Source organism: Tyto alba, unplaced genomic scaffold (genome assembly GCF_018691265.1).
Source record: "Tyto alba isolate M040663 unplaced genomic scaffold, T.alba_DEE_v4.0 Super-Scaffold_22, whole genome shotgun sequence".
Classification (NCBI taxonomy): domain Eukaryota; kingdom Metazoa; phylum Chordata; class Aves; order Strigiformes; family Tytonidae; genus Tyto; species Tyto alba.
The window spans coordinates 14,654,466-14,672,331 of record NW_024881296.1 but is presented as its reverse complement, the minus strand read 5'-3'; the positions used below and the strand labels follow the sequence as shown (position 1 = coordinate 14,672,331).

Below are 17,866 nucleotides of genomic sequence, written 5' to 3'. Positions count from 1 at the left end.
GTAGAACATGATATGATTTGTTAAACCAACATCTACTTGCACTGGCCCTGGGTAGGTGACTACTAGTTTCAGGGTAGACTCAGTTTGCAGGAAATCTGTCTGTCTACCAGATTTTCTGTTGCGTGGTATTGAAATGCTCTCAGAAGTGGAGATGTAAGTCTGAATTCTTAAATATTGCATTTAGGAGCCTGAGGGCACATCTAAAATAGATTTAGAGTTTATTATTAGCATTTTATTTTTACAGATGACATAGAAGTAGAGGGAGTAAGTTGCAAGGAAATTGTCTTCTGCAGGTTCAGTGATTGGATTTACAAAGGTAGTTAGATTCCTAAAGGTGCAGAGAGGTGTCTAGGGGGACTTCTAAAAGCACTTCAGTGAGTGAGGTGCCTAGTCTTACCGAGCTCTGAAACGAGTGAAATTCCAGATCCATTCAAGTGCTTTTACAACACCAGCGAAGAACAACTTTGCACTGCTAGTCATCTAATTATCTCTATAAGACGGTCCCCAATTAGCTGCAGATGGCCAGCAAAAGGAAAAGAGATGAAATGTTTTGCATTTTAATAAGTATATTCTCCTTCTGGGCTAGGAAAGATTTTGTTTTTCTGAGTGGATTTTCTGGCTGTAGCTCTGACTCAAGTTACTCTGGCTCAGTTCTCTGCTGTCTCAGTATGGCACCACACAGCAATAGTAAATAAGGCCTGGTGAGTTGCAGTCTCCGTGGAGGGATTATTTATCCAGTGACATGATGTGTGTCTTCCCGTGGTGATGCCACCATGTCATTTCCTTAACCCCTTCTCTATCACCAGCTTCCCCTGGGGAGATGGGATGATGCTCTCTGATGTGTTGGCAATTCATCTTAAGGAGGGAGCTTTTAATGACGTGGTGCCAGGCAAATGGGGCTGCTGGCTATCATACAAACTATCACTGCAGTTATTTTTTCCTGTGAATGTTATGTATTAGAGAGCACTGAGAAAATTATACTTACTGAAAGAAAACAGAAAAGTCTAATTACAGTGATTTTTATAGAGAAAGTTAAAGGGTGCATGTCAAAAGGGGCAGATACAGAATTATGATAATATCAGTTGCAACTCTTGTGATATTTAATTACTCGAAATGGGTGGCATTGTGCAATATTTATGAAAGCGAGCTACATTGGTAACAAGATTATATAATCTTAATATGAAATAAAAATAAAATTGAAAAAAATAAAATTAATATATTGGTAGGCATAATAATCAAAGAGCGAGCACTCAATGTGATGGAAAGACTGTACAAACAGAAACCCAACAACCATCTCCAATACAAAATCTGTGCTAAACATTTGACTCACACTGTGTCAGAAACTGAGATGCCGCATGTGTTGCCTAAACTGGTAGTCAAAATCAAGACATATTGTCATGACTAGAAGAGAGTCGTAAGAAGTGAAGGAAGAAAGAAATAAAAAGAGGAAAATTAATAAAAACAAGAAAGAGCATAAACCTAGCAATCAGAGTGTTAAATTCTTCTGGAGTTTTGAGTGCCTCCATGTGTGGAGATTGCTCTGGATCCTCTGAGGTACTCCAAACCCACAGCTGCTGAGTAGCTGCTGGACCCTCTTGGATTCAGGTACTCAGACATCTTTGAGGACCGAGGTCTTTCTATACGGTCTTTCAGTATGATTTTACATTGGCTGTACTATACTGATAAAACTGTCAGCAATACTTGATAGAAATAAAATATTAAATTTATTGCTTTAATTTAACATACACTTTGTTCATCACAGATATAATTTAATTACACAGAACTCATACCTTCTATAACATAATGCCATCTGTTGACAAATGACTTGGACACTGGAAAACTAATTTTTCTATTCAATAGAAATTAAAATCCTAGTATGTTCATGCACAAGCCCACAGACTTGCTAGTAGGTCCATGCTCCTAATTATGGTGCAATCTAGAAAAATCAGCAGTTATTTGAATAGTGACATCAACAGATTGTCAGTTATTAGTGATTTCCAGATTTTTGTGGCTACCCTAGGGAGATACCAAAACTTTCATGGACATTCGTGGATACTGCATTATCATCAGTCTTGTAATGGAAAATAAAACTGAATAGAAGGTTTAATATTATTCTATTGACTACCTGCAGATCATTTATTACATGGACTGCAGTCTGGATCACATTTAATAGCAAAGACACAATCTCATTTATAAGCTAAGTTCATATATCTTTAAAATTTTAAAATAAGTAGAGTGGCAATTGGCTAGAATCCCTCATTTATCAAAAGTTTGGTAAATACATTTCTCTATATACTGATTTCAAGGAGCTACTTTTTGTCTTATGCTCATTTAAGCAATCTGTTCCCATGAGATCATACAGAATGAAAGGATCTGACTTAACTGTCCGTGTCTTTTCAAATTCATTATACTAATTCCTCATTTAATCCAATCTTGTATCTTTTTGATACAAGAACAAAAACATTAAATACTTTTCTAACATATGAGTGTTTTAATTGCTATGCCTTTTTCTTAAAGAATATTGAATGTTTGGAACTCCTCCTCTGATCTGTAACGGTACAACCACATGCCACACACATTGGTCTGCTCTGCCCTTCGTAATAGCTGCATACTGTTTATTCAATAGCATTTAATAGAGATTGTGACTTAGTCCTCTGAGCATGATCTTCCAAAGCAGTTCTACTGAAGTTCTTCCCTATCAGAAAAGTTTCCCTCTTAACTACACCCTATCAGTTTCCTGGCCTCTGCGGCTGCGGTGACTCTGTTTTATGTAGTGTTGCCTGAAGTTCATTGACTTGTCCTTAATGTCCAACTAAATTACATTAAATTAATATTTTAAATCTCTGCTCAAGATTGGCTTTTGTTCCTTTGTATAGCATGTTGGTGTTGAATGTCAAAGAGACTAAAGGAAATCTGAATTTTCACTGACAAACCTATTTATAATAAAACGTGCCAGAATTAAATAACTCGAGGAAGAAGAATAAAATGTTATTTCAACTTTGCAATAATTTTACATGTTATTTTGTTTATTTATGATGATTCAGTGTAGGGTCTGTTAAAACCTTTATCTAGTTTGCAAGGAGCATGGCTGAAATGATCAGCAACATTTCCATGCAAGACTATAAAGTATTTTTCCATCCAGAAATTTTACTTGAAGAGACTAAAGTGTAACAAATAATATAAGGCTTATCATGAAACCTGTCATCTTCCAAAGGAAAAAAAAAAAAAAAGGCAACACCCACTAACAAGAAATAAACCAACAAAATATCGACTGGCTGCACTACTGCCCAGGTTGGCGGAGCAGTCTCAAACCACATTCCTGGCATCTACCAGAGGCTTTCTTACCTTCACTGCAAACTCTGTTTCCGTGGCTTTATGAACACATCTCTTGCACACCGAATAGGAGCCAATTCCTATGTCCTCCTTGATCTCGTATCCATCAGTGAAGTGAATGTTGTTCCCATGTAACTGCTATAGGGAAAGACAAAAGAAGCAAGGCGATCGGGACATGGGTATGTAAAAGCAAGGACTAGCCTTCTATTAATTAAGGAAGTGCTTGATCTTCTCTCTTTCACAGAACTCTCTTGTTCTTAGCAGTTTTTCTAAGTCCAGTTAAAAAATCTGAAGGTCTTTACTTAAGCAAGCGTGTCCCCTCCCTTTTACCTTTTTCCAGTCTGTAAGTTGGAGTTGTTCATCTAGAATGGCAAAAAAGCAGTGATTTTCTAAACTATGGAATGCTGACAATCACCTCATATTAGAAATTCACAGGGAATCGTAGGCCCAAATCCCCTGACAGACCCACATATCTTGAGAATATAAACTTACTCTAATTACTGAGGGGCCAGATAACTTATAAACTACTAAAAGATTTACAGTCTTCAAAACAGATACCCCACATATGGGTTGTGCCTCCAGACCACTGAAGGTCTTGTCCAGGATACGTTTAATTATGATTTGTCTGTGAGAGAAAAGTTACTATTTTAAACCAACCTAATTTGAGAAAATATATTAGTAGTGAAAATAGTAGGAAAATACTTTAAAATTTCTAATTTTATTTATTGAAGGGTACAGAATGAAATGGCATCATTAGTTCATATGCCATTTGAAAAATGTCTGGGCAGGTGGATTGGTTAGATGGTCAAACCCAAATATGAGGCCTTACTGCAAATTCCATCCCAGGACTCAAGAAATGAACAGCAACTCTAAAAATCCTCTAGGATCCTCTGTCTAAAAATATAACCTCACTAGCAAAGTCCACACAGAACCTTCTAAATTATAAGACATGAGTGTGTTAACATTCAGTAAATTTTTACAAAGCAAACCACAGGAATATATATAAAATTTCTCAGATGTAATTGCTCGGGTAACAACTCACTGTTGCAGAAGAGAATCTTTAAGAATATGACATATTGTACTGTAAATTATTAAAATAGGGATGAAAGTAATGAAAATCTATGAAAATCACGAAAACCTATTAAAACCACGGGCAAGGGTTCTCCCCTTGAGGCATGTATACCTCTGGCTGTGGGTAGGAGAGGAACTTCTTCCTTGTGGGAAAATTTGCTGCATCTTTGAGCATCCCAGTTCTTCTGATTCACTGTTCCTCTGATATATTGAGCCATTTGTAGCTACTTATTTGTGGTTTGAATTACAATAACCGGAGCATGTTGTAGGGGAACGGCAGCAAAGAACCAAGTGTCTGGCAAGTGTCATTCCCCCATGAAGTGGCTCTGGGTTATGGGAGTACACCCAGGCTCGCGCACAATACCTACAGGAACACAGTGGCCTTTTACACCAGGGGCTTGGGCTCCGTGTCTGTGGGAGCCTACAGCAGTGGCTCATTAAGCCTCTTTATCAACACAGACTGTATCATACAATCCAAGACAAAACTGTTGAGAATGACATACATTCACTGAAAAAACAACACTTCATTACCTGCCCTGTATGCACAACTGGAATAATGTTTCAGGTATTCAGAAGTATTTTTCATTTCAGTTGTGATAAGATGCAATTCTTATTTCCTTTGTAAAGGCTGTGAAGAACATGAACTTAAAGACAAAAGCCTTTGGGGAAAAATTCTCCTTTTCTACCTCCTACTTGCTGCATGTAAACAACTACCTACACTGGGTAGCTGTGAAATACCAGTGAGAAAGCTTAGGCAGTTTAAATACACTATGCACAAATGTATCCACCCATCAAATGTAAAGTGTAACATCAGCATCACTACCTGCACAATTGGATGGATGGTGATTTTGTGCACATCTTGCTGTGCAGGCTCCTGCACCAAATTAGAGGCAACGAAGCTGAACCCTCGGAAAAGATGATGAGCATTGGCACTTGGAGGAACACCTGGGGAATCTGCAGAAGGAAGAAAATGGCCTTGTGAGCTGCACGAAAGATCAGAAAGTAATGGCACAGCACCTGCAACAGACAAAGTTGCCCCTGACAGTCCTTCAGATCCTATTAAACTGGCAGGCACATGTGAATATAAGCCACCTCCATATCAAGGCTTTGGTGTGCCTTCTCCATCCCTCTCCTCTGGATCTGAACACTGCAGGGGTACTGTTTGCAAGCATCTCTCCTCTTGGATAGAGAGGGTTTTTTCAGAGTGCATGTTCATTCTTAGGCAAAGCACTGCCTGTGCTAGCAGAATGCACAGAGACAGAAGGCACAGGATGGCAAGGCTAGCAGAAACAGATGGCTCAATGCAGGGCACCCCTTTGGCTTAGCAGAGGTTCTACAGGGAGTGGAAAAAAGGTGCAAGATGCTATATCTGTCCTTCACAGCACACCTTGACTACAGAAATTACAAAGGCTAAAGTACTTTCTGGGTAATGTGGTATGTTGTGTGGGTCAGGAGAATGTAGAGGAGACAGGACCTGAAGCAGGTGTAAAAGCACGATGCTCCAGTAGTGGTGGCTTGCAGCCTCATAAAGATCTTTCTGCAGTAGCTTTAGGATCTGGGACCTATTCCAGGGAAGATGCTGCTTAACTTCTCTTCAGGTGAACAAAATGGCTAGGAGTGTTTTAACCAACCTTCATGGAGATTTTCTCCCCACTCCTTCCCTTGACATAGCAAATTCAGGGGAAGAAGAGTTGGAGATAAAAGAACCCTGGATTATTCTACATTTTCAATGAAATAGCTAGAGAGCAGTTCCTGGTACCTACGCCACCACTCACTGAGAGAAACAGCCTGCCAAACTGAGAAGAGTTGCACTTAACTTAAAATTCTGGAAAGCTTTAAAGAGATCTTTCTCCCCAGTTATGTTTTGTCTCAGGTATTTTCATAAGCAAGTAAGAGTCACATTGCAAGCCATTCCTGGGTAGCTGGCCAGGCATTACAGAATCTATAGTACACAAATTTCCTCACCGTTTTGTTTTTTTTTTGTCCCCTTCCCCCCTCCCCCTTCACATTTCTTGCAGTGCAACATGCGATTTAGCATGGCAAACTTACAAAGCTAAACTTCCTTTAGGAAGCCATCTCTTTGTACAAGTATGTAAATACCCAGTTTCACTAGAGTAAAGAAACTACGTCCCCACTGGACCTTATATCTGACTCACTTATTTACACCATCAGCACCTCCATTTGTGTGAGGGGCAATGGTGTGAAAGACTGCGTACTGCTTGAGGTCCTGAAAATATATGAGGATGTATCTCTTTGTAAGGACATTCCCTTTATAAATCTACTGGTCAACTGAACAGAGGATCTGAAGCCAGAATATGGTAAAAATAAATTATCTGCTCAGAAATAAACAAAAACTGAGACTGCAGCTACTTCTATATCTGATTACAAAGCCGCCTCAGCTTTGACAGGAGTCAGAAATAAGCACAGCAAGTCAGATGTCACTGCATGGTATGTGGAAAAGCTTGTCTTTTGGTAAAATGACGTAGGCTATTTGTTTATCTCAATGTATTGATGAGCATTCTCCTTGCAAATACATGGATGAATCACACCAGACTGTTTGCATCACTGGGTGCTTTTTACAGTGGCAAATATACAACAGTGATTTCCCAAGAGGGATTAATTAAGAGGAAAGAATGTTTGTTTTAAAAGAGGAATGACAATAATTCAAATCTGAACATTCCTGAACTTCAGAAAATCTGTGATCTGGCTCTAAAATGAAAGTTCTAGGTCATCTCTATTTAAAAATAACTGTTCCTTCATAGTTCACTGCCAATCTCTTTCTGAAACACTGTAGAAGAACTACTAATTATTTGGTGCTCAATATTAAATATTCATCAGCACCAACTGATATGCCCATCATATGAATGAAATTTTAACACCTGTGTTAAATGCAAAATCATGTTTAAATCTTGTTAACTGATAGCTATGAAACCTAAATCATTTTCCTAGTCTTGATAAATCCAGAATCATTTAATATGTCTGAATTAGACCCACTTGCAAACACCAATCTTGTATAATGCTTACCTTTCTCCCTGTGAAAGTCATAATGCTTTATCCCACTGGAGCATCTGACTTTACAGGATTTTCAAAGGCTACATAAATCATAAGTAATTTACTTCTGTATGCTTCACTGGGGTTAGAAAACATTATTATCTTATTTGCAGAGGAGGAAATTTAGATGCTTCAGGTGCAATTTACATATTTTTTCTCAGCAGTAAAGCATTCCTAAGATATCCCTGCCAGATACAGCATGCTGTGCCATTACTTACAACAGTACAAACATTTGTGGGCTGAAATCTAAGTTGGATTACCAGAATGGTCTTGGTTTGAACCTTGTTCAAGTCACCATTTATAACATGGATTGCTTCAATCTCCTGCTCCCTGTGAGGAACTGAGTCAGCACAAATGAGATGTGGGTCCACAGCGGTGGATTTAGGAAACAAGTGGCCAGAAAAAACGACTCCAACTCAGACGAACCCCTCAGGAAAAGTGATGTGAAACTATACTCACAGAGATGAACGCTCGCTGTCATAAACCAAATCTTTAGTGCACTCAGAGTTGAGATTAGGAAAACTGTTCAACCTCCAGGCTAAAGAAGCTTTCTGATATACAGCAAATTACTAGACTGGTAAGTTACTGGATCCAAAGCTTTGACATAAACCTGTTTCCAGGCAGGAGAACTCATTCATAAAGACAGAGTACAAAATGACTGTATGTATCTGTGCCCTCTCCCTGGTAATGCCTTTCTGACAACTTCATTAGACCACAATGACTGCAGTATCATCATGAAACAGGAATTATCCCAGTGCTTTCTGTGTAGGTACATTCTCATTAACAGGTTTGTATGGGGCCTATGTCATGACAGAAAAAACACAAAATAAAAAGTGTTCTCGTTTGATTCCAGCAGCAATATGAGCCAGTATTAAACACTCTTGTGATGCTCTCCCCTTCTGGTTGACCCAATCAGTCAACAGTCATAGGCTGCAAAATATGCTTCCAGTCTTCAAGGGCTTTTCTATCACTCTGGAAGTGTAAAGAGATTCATACTTCCAATTACACATATTTTGAAATGACAGGTTTTGATTCTCAGGCGACGATAGCATTAAGTAGCATCAAGGTAAGCCGTCTCCCCACCCCACCCACCACCCCAAGACAAACCTTCCAAGTCAGTGTCTTGCATGAGATGTCAAATTGAATCAGTCAAGAGTAGTAACATGTAGAGTGTAAAATATAACCCTGGGCGTCAGCACATGCATAAAGTACAAGGGTTTTCATGCCAGTACAACCAATGAAGTATGAACTTTCAAAGCAATCCAAACTCTCAACGCTTCTCTGAGACTTTCCAGGGCAGCACCAGCCTGCACTTCTCTCAAGATCAGACTAACTTGCAGTCTCCAGTATTTCAGAGAAATTAGTTCCTCTGAAATCTGAATTAAAGCTAAAATCAAAGGTGTGAAATGTCTGGTATGGCGTTCAAAGATCATTTGTTTCCATGCAGAGGGATATGAATATCAGAACATGACTAACATATACTAGAGACAGGTGGATGTTCCAGCTGGACTCAAATAACCAGGGTGTAATATTTTTATAGCCTGTGAAATTTGGCACATCCACGCCAAAAAAAACTAGGAACTTTTGAGTAGATACCACTATTTCATACCCATGAAAGGAGTTTTGAGCCAAGCTTTGAATCGAGGTTTGGGCTAATTTTAAGAAAAAGGCTGAAGGCCATGATGAGCCTGAACACTACAGGGGATCTCAGCTCTGATTCATGTGGTATAATGCAGGCGTTTTTGTAATGAAAGATCAGATCTTTTACTCTCACTGCAGCAGTTCTGGGGCATTCTGAGGGTTGAAGCTTGAGACCTTATACTTGGTTATTACAACAATACTATGTGATATTTATAGTGCTTACCATCTTTCAAAGGCTTTTACAAACAGCAGCTAATCAAATGTTTACATTTTAGAATGTATAAATAGGTTCTTCTTTACACAGGAATATCACAGGCAGAAATGTAATATAGCTTATCCATGTCTAGCAAGAGGCAACATTATAACTGGGATTACCACTCTGAGGTTACCAATATTTTTGCTTTCAACTAGAAGAGTGGATAGATAGTGTTTTGTGCAACAATCACCTTCATTTATTTAGTGCACAAAATGTAGTATTCCTGTTAGGAAACAGAAATTATAGTAACAATGTTCTCACTGCAAAGATTTTTTAAATACTGTGGGTCAAATTTCCTGTTGGAATAACTCCACTGATCTGAGAACTTGATGATTCTTCATTACTGTTAACCATGTATTAACTTCCAACAGTCCATAGTCGATGGGCTTTCATTATTAAACATCTATGGAATATATAATTATATACTAACTTGCAGAGATGCAAAGTTCTTTGAAGTTGAGGTAATTTAAAATAGTTAATTTCATCTAATATAAGCAATGATAGGAGTAATAAAATAGCAAATCAATAGCTGTTTTTCCTACTAAAAATGTGCAATATATCCTTCCTGAAGATAAATTAATGTGATGTTGGCAAAATCCTTATGAGCTCCTTTTCTTGGAAATGCAAAAGTCTTTGCTTCCTGCTGGATATTGCAAAACCCAGTAATCCCACAGGTGATCAGACTTTTAGACCCTGTTGGAATGGGGAGGGGAAGGAAGAATGAATTTACTCACTGTAAAGATGCATTACTCATGTGCCACCTTACTAACCTGTGGGGGTCCGAGATGTGAACTCTGGATCAAAATGAAAAGTGTCTTCTGGCCGTCCCACTGCGGGCTTGAAAGGCGGCTTGATTTCTTTCCTGTATAGTTTCTACAAGGAGAAGAACAGATCACAGTCAACAATAATCTGTTCACCTTCAGCATCTGCAGATAGGCTCTCACAGTTTCTTTAGGGTATCCCCGCTCAGGTCTGTGCCATACTTGCAGGAATGTCAGAAAAGGATGATGCATCCATAGCTCTGGCTCCTGCTCGACTGGTTGACTTAAAACCTGTGCCCTGGATGGTCCCTGTACTTTTTAGTTACTGCAATCCAGAATAAAAACACAGATGTTTCTGGTAAAAATTTAGCCCGTAGCTGGCACAATATTCCAGCTGAGGCATCTGAAAATTCACAGACCTTAAGGGCAAGACTGGAATGTGCAATGGCAACAGCAGGGAACCGCGTGAGTGAGTTCAGCAGTGCAGCAATGGCAATGAGCACAAAGAACTGCTAGGAAGCAGTGGCTCGTTTAGCATTTATTATTTGTCAAGAACTAGCAATATGTTTGACACTCTGCCAGACTGAGCTGAGCAACAGGACTGGCTGCCTGGTCCTCACAACCTAAACAAGAGACTTGCTCTTTTGGCATATCTGGTAAAAGGGAAAGGGCTCACAACTGAGGATTAGATGAAGTTCTCATCAGAAGATAGGAGGAAGAAAGCACTGCAGATGGGTGGGGAATCACGTTGAGGACCTAAACATGGCTTGAGCAGAGGAGCGAAATCAAAGAAAAACATAAGGAAGAGAGGAAGGTATATAACAGGTAAGCACTGCTAGGTGTGTGAGTTTGTGATGGCAGGTGATCACATAAGTAAGAGATCACTTAAGTATCAGTCACCATAAATGCATGCACTGCCTTTATTAGCAGGGTCTTCGCGGCCTCTTTACTCACGCTTAGTGATCTTTAAGAAATAGCTTCACTGTGCTCATTTGCAAGCATTCATACACACACACAGACACACTCTGGGAGATGAACAAACTGAGATGCAGCATGTCTGGATCTGATCCAAAGCCGACAGAGGTTAATGGAGAGAGTCCTGTTGATTTCAGTGATCTTTGCATCATCTCTGCTTGAAATGCCCCAAACCGAACATCATGCTGATGGCAGCATGGGGAACAGAGCTCCAGTTTGACTCCTTCCCTGCCTCATGTTTCAATCCCTAGACTTCATTCCCTTTCTAGCAATGCTTTTGTTCTCAGGTTTCAAAGGGCTGAATTAGTTGCCGCAGACAGCGCCCAATAATTAACATGTCTGAGCATAAATATAATGTTACATCCAAACTTTGAAGTCATGATAAGAGCTGGAGAGTTCAATTTTATGACTGTTTGTAATATGTATTTTCAGGCTAGCTCTTAAAACAACTTCATAATGAGCTGTTTTTTCAAAATATTTGATGGAGATTAGTACATGCTTGTCCAGCTCTTTGCATTCAGGAAGATTCTTTTTAACTGTGGGTTTTGTGGTGAATTAACTTCTGTAATGTAAAGCATGTGGTCAAACCGAAGCTATGTACACATCAACATAATTTGAACTTGATTTTGCATAGATAAATAAAGGTTCTTAAGGCAGGACATTCTGTAGCATAGTATTAGCATTAGCATAAAGCATATGTTTGTGGCTGAACTACATTTCCTTGGAAAAGTAGAATGGTGAGGCTGGAAATGACTCTGAAATAATTAATAGTCATTTCACCATAAAAATTTCCTGCTTGTATAAAACTCCTCTGTATCTTCTGAGAGAAAAGGAGATGAATAATTGCTGTGAGCCACAATGGAAAGCCAGTCTTCCAAATAATTAAAAGCCAATTGCAATCTTAAGCAGGAAGTGTCACTCATCAACAAAATGGTATCGACCTAGTAATTAACACATATATTTTTCTGTCTGCACAGAACTTTCAAATATAACTCAGCACCTACTGCAGGTTTTTCTGTTGCTAGGATTTCACCTTGTGAAGGCTATTTGCTTCCAGCTTCCCTTATTTGTCTTAATTCACAACTGCAGTCCTTCTACTGCAGAAAGCAATATGGTTACACGCACATGCTTCCTCCTTGAATTAAATGTACCCTTCATCCTGTGAGGTCCAAAAATTGGAAAATGTTTTAGAGTTGTACATCATTCGGGAACTGCAGTCTCTTTTGATTATTGTAACCATATTCTCTCTGGCCTCTTAATTCCTCTCCCCATCTGTAGTTTCTTAAGTGTTGTTGGAGTTACATTTGTATTTTGAATCCCTAACCCACATCCTCCACTACTAGGGAGGGATTTAAGATTCATCATGAATCACATGCCACCTAAAGATGTGTAATCACAAATTCTCTTGCTGGAAGGGGAGGGAAACAAAGAAGTTGCTTGTGCGAGTGAAAGGCACCTCCTCTGAGCACAACCCAGATGACTCTTTTTTCCATTTCCTTTTCCACTTGTGATAAAAATTATTTCTGGTGTTTCTGACTAGACAGTTAGGAACAGCAAAAGGTGCACTGCCTAAAACATTTTTTTTTTTTCCCCCAAGCTCTTGAATTGGGTAACTAAATTAAATCTTTGAGGAACAAGAACAAGCAGAGCAGTGTCATCTAGGGGCTTTCCCATCCCACAGGGGCTCCAGTTCTCCAAGTGAGCCACTACAACCAAAGCCAATTCACTGAAGCACACTAAACCACAAGGCAGCCCAACACAGTTAAGAAGGCTTGCTGCAGGCAGAACACTTCTTCCTTTAAAAACCCGCATCCTGTAGGCTGCAAAACACAACGTGACACCAGCTGACCTAAGAAAACAGTAAGAATCACAGCTGTTGTTTTCTATAGACAGAGGGAACAAATCTCTTGGAGGATTTGAGATCCTTCTAGATTTTCCAAGAATATTTCTAATTTCAGGTGAAATGTATTAACCTATTATCTCTTACCGTGATCCCAAAATTATTTGGGGCTGATGGATCACCTTGATCTCTTCCAGCAGAAACCAACCAGAGTGGCAAATGACATATCAAGCTACATTTCAAATCTTGTCTTTAACCATTTCTATCAGACCATCATGTAACTTCTGGTAAAGTTTAAACAGTTATCTACATCCCAAGTCTTGGTAATCCTGACTCGGTATGCAGAAGTGACTGGGAGTTCCACCACCTATTTTAATGGGAATAGGGTCTCAATTGTCCCAGTTTAAATCCCAGTTTTCATATCAAAATTATTTTGGGGCATCTTATTAGGCATTCAAAAGAGACTTTGGATCTGTTATTGCTAACTGGAGCATTTAAATTTCAGGTTGGATGCTTAAGATCATAATACATGTGTTATTTTGCATGGGTATAAGCTGAAGATTTTTTTTTTCCTTCCACATTGCTTTGACACCTGTAAAGAAGAAATGTATTCCTTAGCCCTTAATGTTTTATTGAGAATGTAATTTCTCTCCCTTTCCCAGTAAAGAATAAACCATTACATCCCACTGCTATTTTTTTAAATTGGCTACAGCATTGATTTATCACAGAAAAAAGTGACTGGCAGGTATCAGGAATCACTAGGCACCACATATGGCTGTTGGATCCAGAGGCTGTGTGGAGGGAGTACATAATCCACAGAATGAGGGGGATGAACTTCAAGGTGTGAAAGTACTGATTTAGATATTCACACCTGGATATATATATATCCATGCGTCTGTCAACTTATCATCAACCCCTCACAGCCTTCTGAGACTTTGATAATCATTACTTTCAGATTAATAAGTACCTATGAATTAACTAGAACACAGTTGTATAGCAGTTTGAGAAACTGAGCTTCTATCAACTTCCTTTCTTTTTTTGGGGTCAAAAACTTTTTTTTTTTTTTTTTTTTTTTCTGAAATAACTGATTTTCCCCCAGGTTCCAATGACCTTTTCTTAATGCATGTTGTCAGATCCCTAATATGAGCTTCATCTGAACACCTCCTGAGCTGAGACTCAAGTAATACACCACAGAGACTATTAACAAAATGCTCCGATATGTGTCCATCTCTTGTTATTTTTAAGCAGTTAATTTTTCATCATCTTTTTAAAAATGCACTCCTAAAAAACCCCAGAGATGTAAATGTCCTGTACATGTGCCTGGCAAATATCAAGACAAATAAAAATGGTTTAATTTAATTAAAAACTATTTAGTCATTTCCTCAACCGAGTTTCTTTGATGAAAAATTGAATGATTCCTTAGACACCTTCCAGAAATAGAAAGATGCTACCCTCCAGAGTGACGCATTTGTAGTGTGAGAATAAACTCCCTTGATACATATACCTGTCATGGAAAATCCAATAAGGAGACAAAAGGATGAACTACCTTCTAAAATGCTTGTCCTCTCCTAGATTAATGACTCAATGTTATTGCCTGCAAATGATAAAAAAGCTAGCAGAATTCAGATCTTGGGATCAATTTTTGATGCTGGTGAAGTCTGCAATTAAATAATTTATGTTTTCAGTTTTTAGTTTGATCCCTGATTAATACTGAAGGAAATGGAACTTGAGTCCACTTTCTTCCCACAGCTGTATTTGACAGTTCATCTTCTAGCGTGTCATTTGCTCTAGTTCCAATTTAGCCTGTCATCTAAACTAAAACTACTGTTTATAGCCCACTCCTCCAACTGCAGTCTGCAAAAAGGGATTTCATTTTTCATTTTCAATGAAAAGCCAGAAATTCTTTATGCATGACCTGGAAAGAAGAGACAGTTAAAAAAAAAAAAAAAATAATATCAGGAACCAGACTTTGCTTTCTCAGAGCCAATGACTGAAATTATCTGAGGTCAAGTCCATTTGGGTCTGTTTGTCTTAGGGAGAAAAGGGGGTGCAAGGGTAGTAAACAGGTAAAACTCATAAGGAGCTGGACACCTAATCTCCTTCCTGTGATTCTCAGCCTTGATCATGAACGACAGTCCATTCTTTTAACAAAAGATCTATTGAATTTGTGTCACAGTGCCTACTAAGTGCCTTAGAGCAGTAAGACTGATATTTGTAGAAACCTTCATCTATTCTTCAACCTGGGAAGTGGGAATTTAGGGTTTTGTTATTGGGTAACAATAGCTGTAAAAATGAGATTCTGACAGAGATTAGCTCATGCCACAGTTTAAGTTTGGGCATAAAACCTCTGCGTCAGATTGTCTACAGTTCATTTAGTGCTACTTATACACCAGAAGTTAAACCTGCGGTGGTTGGAGATTTGTGCTGAAGAGCAACACCCTGGAACATGGGAATGGCATCTGGAAAAAGGCAGGTCATTCTCTGTCCACACTCGTGTTTTCCAGGATGGCACCTATTGCCCCTGTGTGCAGTGGTCATACGCTATCAGCACTGCTGTGCTTGGCAGGAGCATCTGCAGCATTGCAACAGTGGGCTTTTTTACACTGAGTATATTGTTTCCACTGTGTTTTCTGCCCTCATCCAAACCAGACACTATGTCCGGTTGTGTCTGAAGACAGCAAAAGATGGGAAACAAGTTGAAAATAACTACTACAGCAGGTAAGCACTTCAGCAATAGAGACAACAACCAAGCTCCAATCAAAAACCCAAGGGAACAGCTCTGACAGTAGCCTGAAATGAAGGTCCAATTTATACATTTCTGTCTGACATTCTAATGATTCAATCACTGTGGTATCTAAACTTTACACACAACTTGGAAGGACACAGCTAGCTCATTTCTGTTTTGAATCTCTTTTTAAAATTAGATGAAGCAACTTGGTGGTTAGTTCCTGGTTATCACTTCACTCTTGTAGGAAAATCTTGCTTAAAAAGAGACCTGTTTTGCACTGAGTTTCTAGAAGCCACTAACACATTCTGACCCTTCGTGATAAGGGGACTCTTGATGGAGGATCATTTTACTACAGTTGCAGCAGTCCTGTCTATCATAGCTGCTAAGGTAGTACAGAAGCTCTTCAAAAGAGCTTGCCTCTTGCTCTCTGAGGTCTTTATCTTACCAAGGTATACAATAAATCAACATTCATGTCTTGCCTCAACAATATTGTTTGCTGACTGCCTGCAAATTGATGTGAGAGATTCTGTATACGTGATGGGAGAACAAAATGAGGGCATCAGGGACTCTTTTCCTGCAACCGTACAGAGATCAGCAGTAAACATCTGTGCCTGATCCATTTCTGTTCTCTGACTCTGCTCTGTTTCTATCCATGGAGAACACGTTAACAGTTCATTGGACAATCATCACAAGGCAAAGTCCTGGCTTCAGCTCAGGCCCAGGCTGGCTCACACCACTTTGAAATGCATACAGTACTGCTGCTGTGACTAGATAAGACTCCCAAGATCTCCATGAGTGATAGTAAAATTAGGATTAAATGAGGAAATATATTACAAAGATGATAGATGATCTGTGTAATAGTGATCTGTCTGCATCCAAGAGAGTGCAATGAGTGCTAATTATGTTGGATTTAAATGGATCTCTACATCTACATTTTACATCAAAGGGCAATTAAATCCACCTTCCACTCTAGCTCCAACTCATGTTCAAGCTTACCTAGCCTCTTCATGGTAGATATTTCCCTAACCCATCCATAAGAACTTTTTCAAATGATGGAGGACTACACAATTTCCTTAGGACAGGCATGAAATTGTTCCCGAAAGAACTGAGTTTGAAACAATCACCAATCATCATGAAAGAAGGTGGTCTTGAGGAGTCTCACAGTCCAGAACTGAGTTTACTGAATACCCTTTCAACATGCAGAGTCTTGTTTCTCTGTGATAAGTTACTGAGCTGCTCCACTAGCAAACACAGAAGGAGAAACCCTCTCACTGCTCCAGTGCCCCTTATTATGTTAAGATGTACGCACCTAACCCGTATTTTGATTGCAAAGCTGAGGGCTGTGGAGATATCAGAGGAATACAGGAAATAATAATAATAATAAATAACCCAAGTCTTCAGGATTCTCTATTTTTACTTTTCACTTAATGTTTTCATACTTGTAGTCTTTGTACAGAATCTCATGATTAGTAAGAAGCAGAAAAAGAAAGAGAACCTAGACTGCAGAACATACGTAATGGGGTTAAAATTCAGCTGGAGCATAAAGGAAAATCTCAACCTCTACTTTTGTTGATCATCTCTTAACATACTTATGAATCATTCCAACTCTTCAACATTCAATTCAAATTAGATTAATAAGCTTTTCCAAAATAAATAATTCTGTGGGCTTTTCAAAGGCCACCTGGGCACCACAAAATGTGCTTCCACAGAGGAATTAGCTTTACTGGAAAGCCCTGGGCAGAAGTTTGAGAATGGCTCTGTCTTATACATTCATGCTGCTTTACTAGTATAGTGAGATCTGCATCATTGCGACCTGTTACACTTGCATTCATGAGTGAGTTCAGATCAAATATTAAAGAGACATAACAGTACCATAACACAGGGCAGATAAAATTAAACTAGAAAATTCTAGAGGATGTGGCAAATAGGAGCTCTCATGTGCTAGCAAATGTCCTGATAAAGAATGAAAAGTGTTTGCCTCCAGGTTTGTCTAAAAATAACTTGATTTGAACAAACATGATGCTGAAAATGTGAGAAGGTTTAAACTGTTACAAGTCTAAATCAAATACTTAGCTAATCTCTACTGCCAGCTTTATGGGCTGTAGCTGATAGCAATAACATAAATCCTTGTTGACCATTCTGTCAATCATGTCCGATGTGTCTTATTTGAACCATGTTACATTTGATCAAATGTTTGCTGTTCCAGTTTT

At 38.9% G+C, this 17,866-nt stretch overlaps 1 protein-coding gene across 6 annotated transcripts in view; it reads right to left on the bottom strand.

The window, feature by feature from the left end:
• RPS6KA2 (ribosomal protein S6 kinase A2) overlaps window positions 1–17,866 on the bottom strand; it is a 302,187-nt gene that overhangs the window by 27,124 nt on the left and 257,197 nt on the right. For all 6 annotated transcript variants that reach the window (XM_042795988.1, XM_032996922.2, XM_032996923.2 and 3 more), the window contains 3 exons: window positions 10,123–10,225; window positions 5,228–5,358; window positions 3,346–3,471 (listed from right to left, as the gene is read on the bottom strand). In XM_042795988.1, coding sequence (XP_042651922.1) covers window positions 3,346–3,471; window positions 5,228–5,358; window positions 10,123–10,225 — 360 coding nt within the window. The remainder of the gene's footprint in view (window positions 1–3,345; window positions 3,472–5,227; window positions 5,359–10,122; window positions 10,226–17,866) is intronic.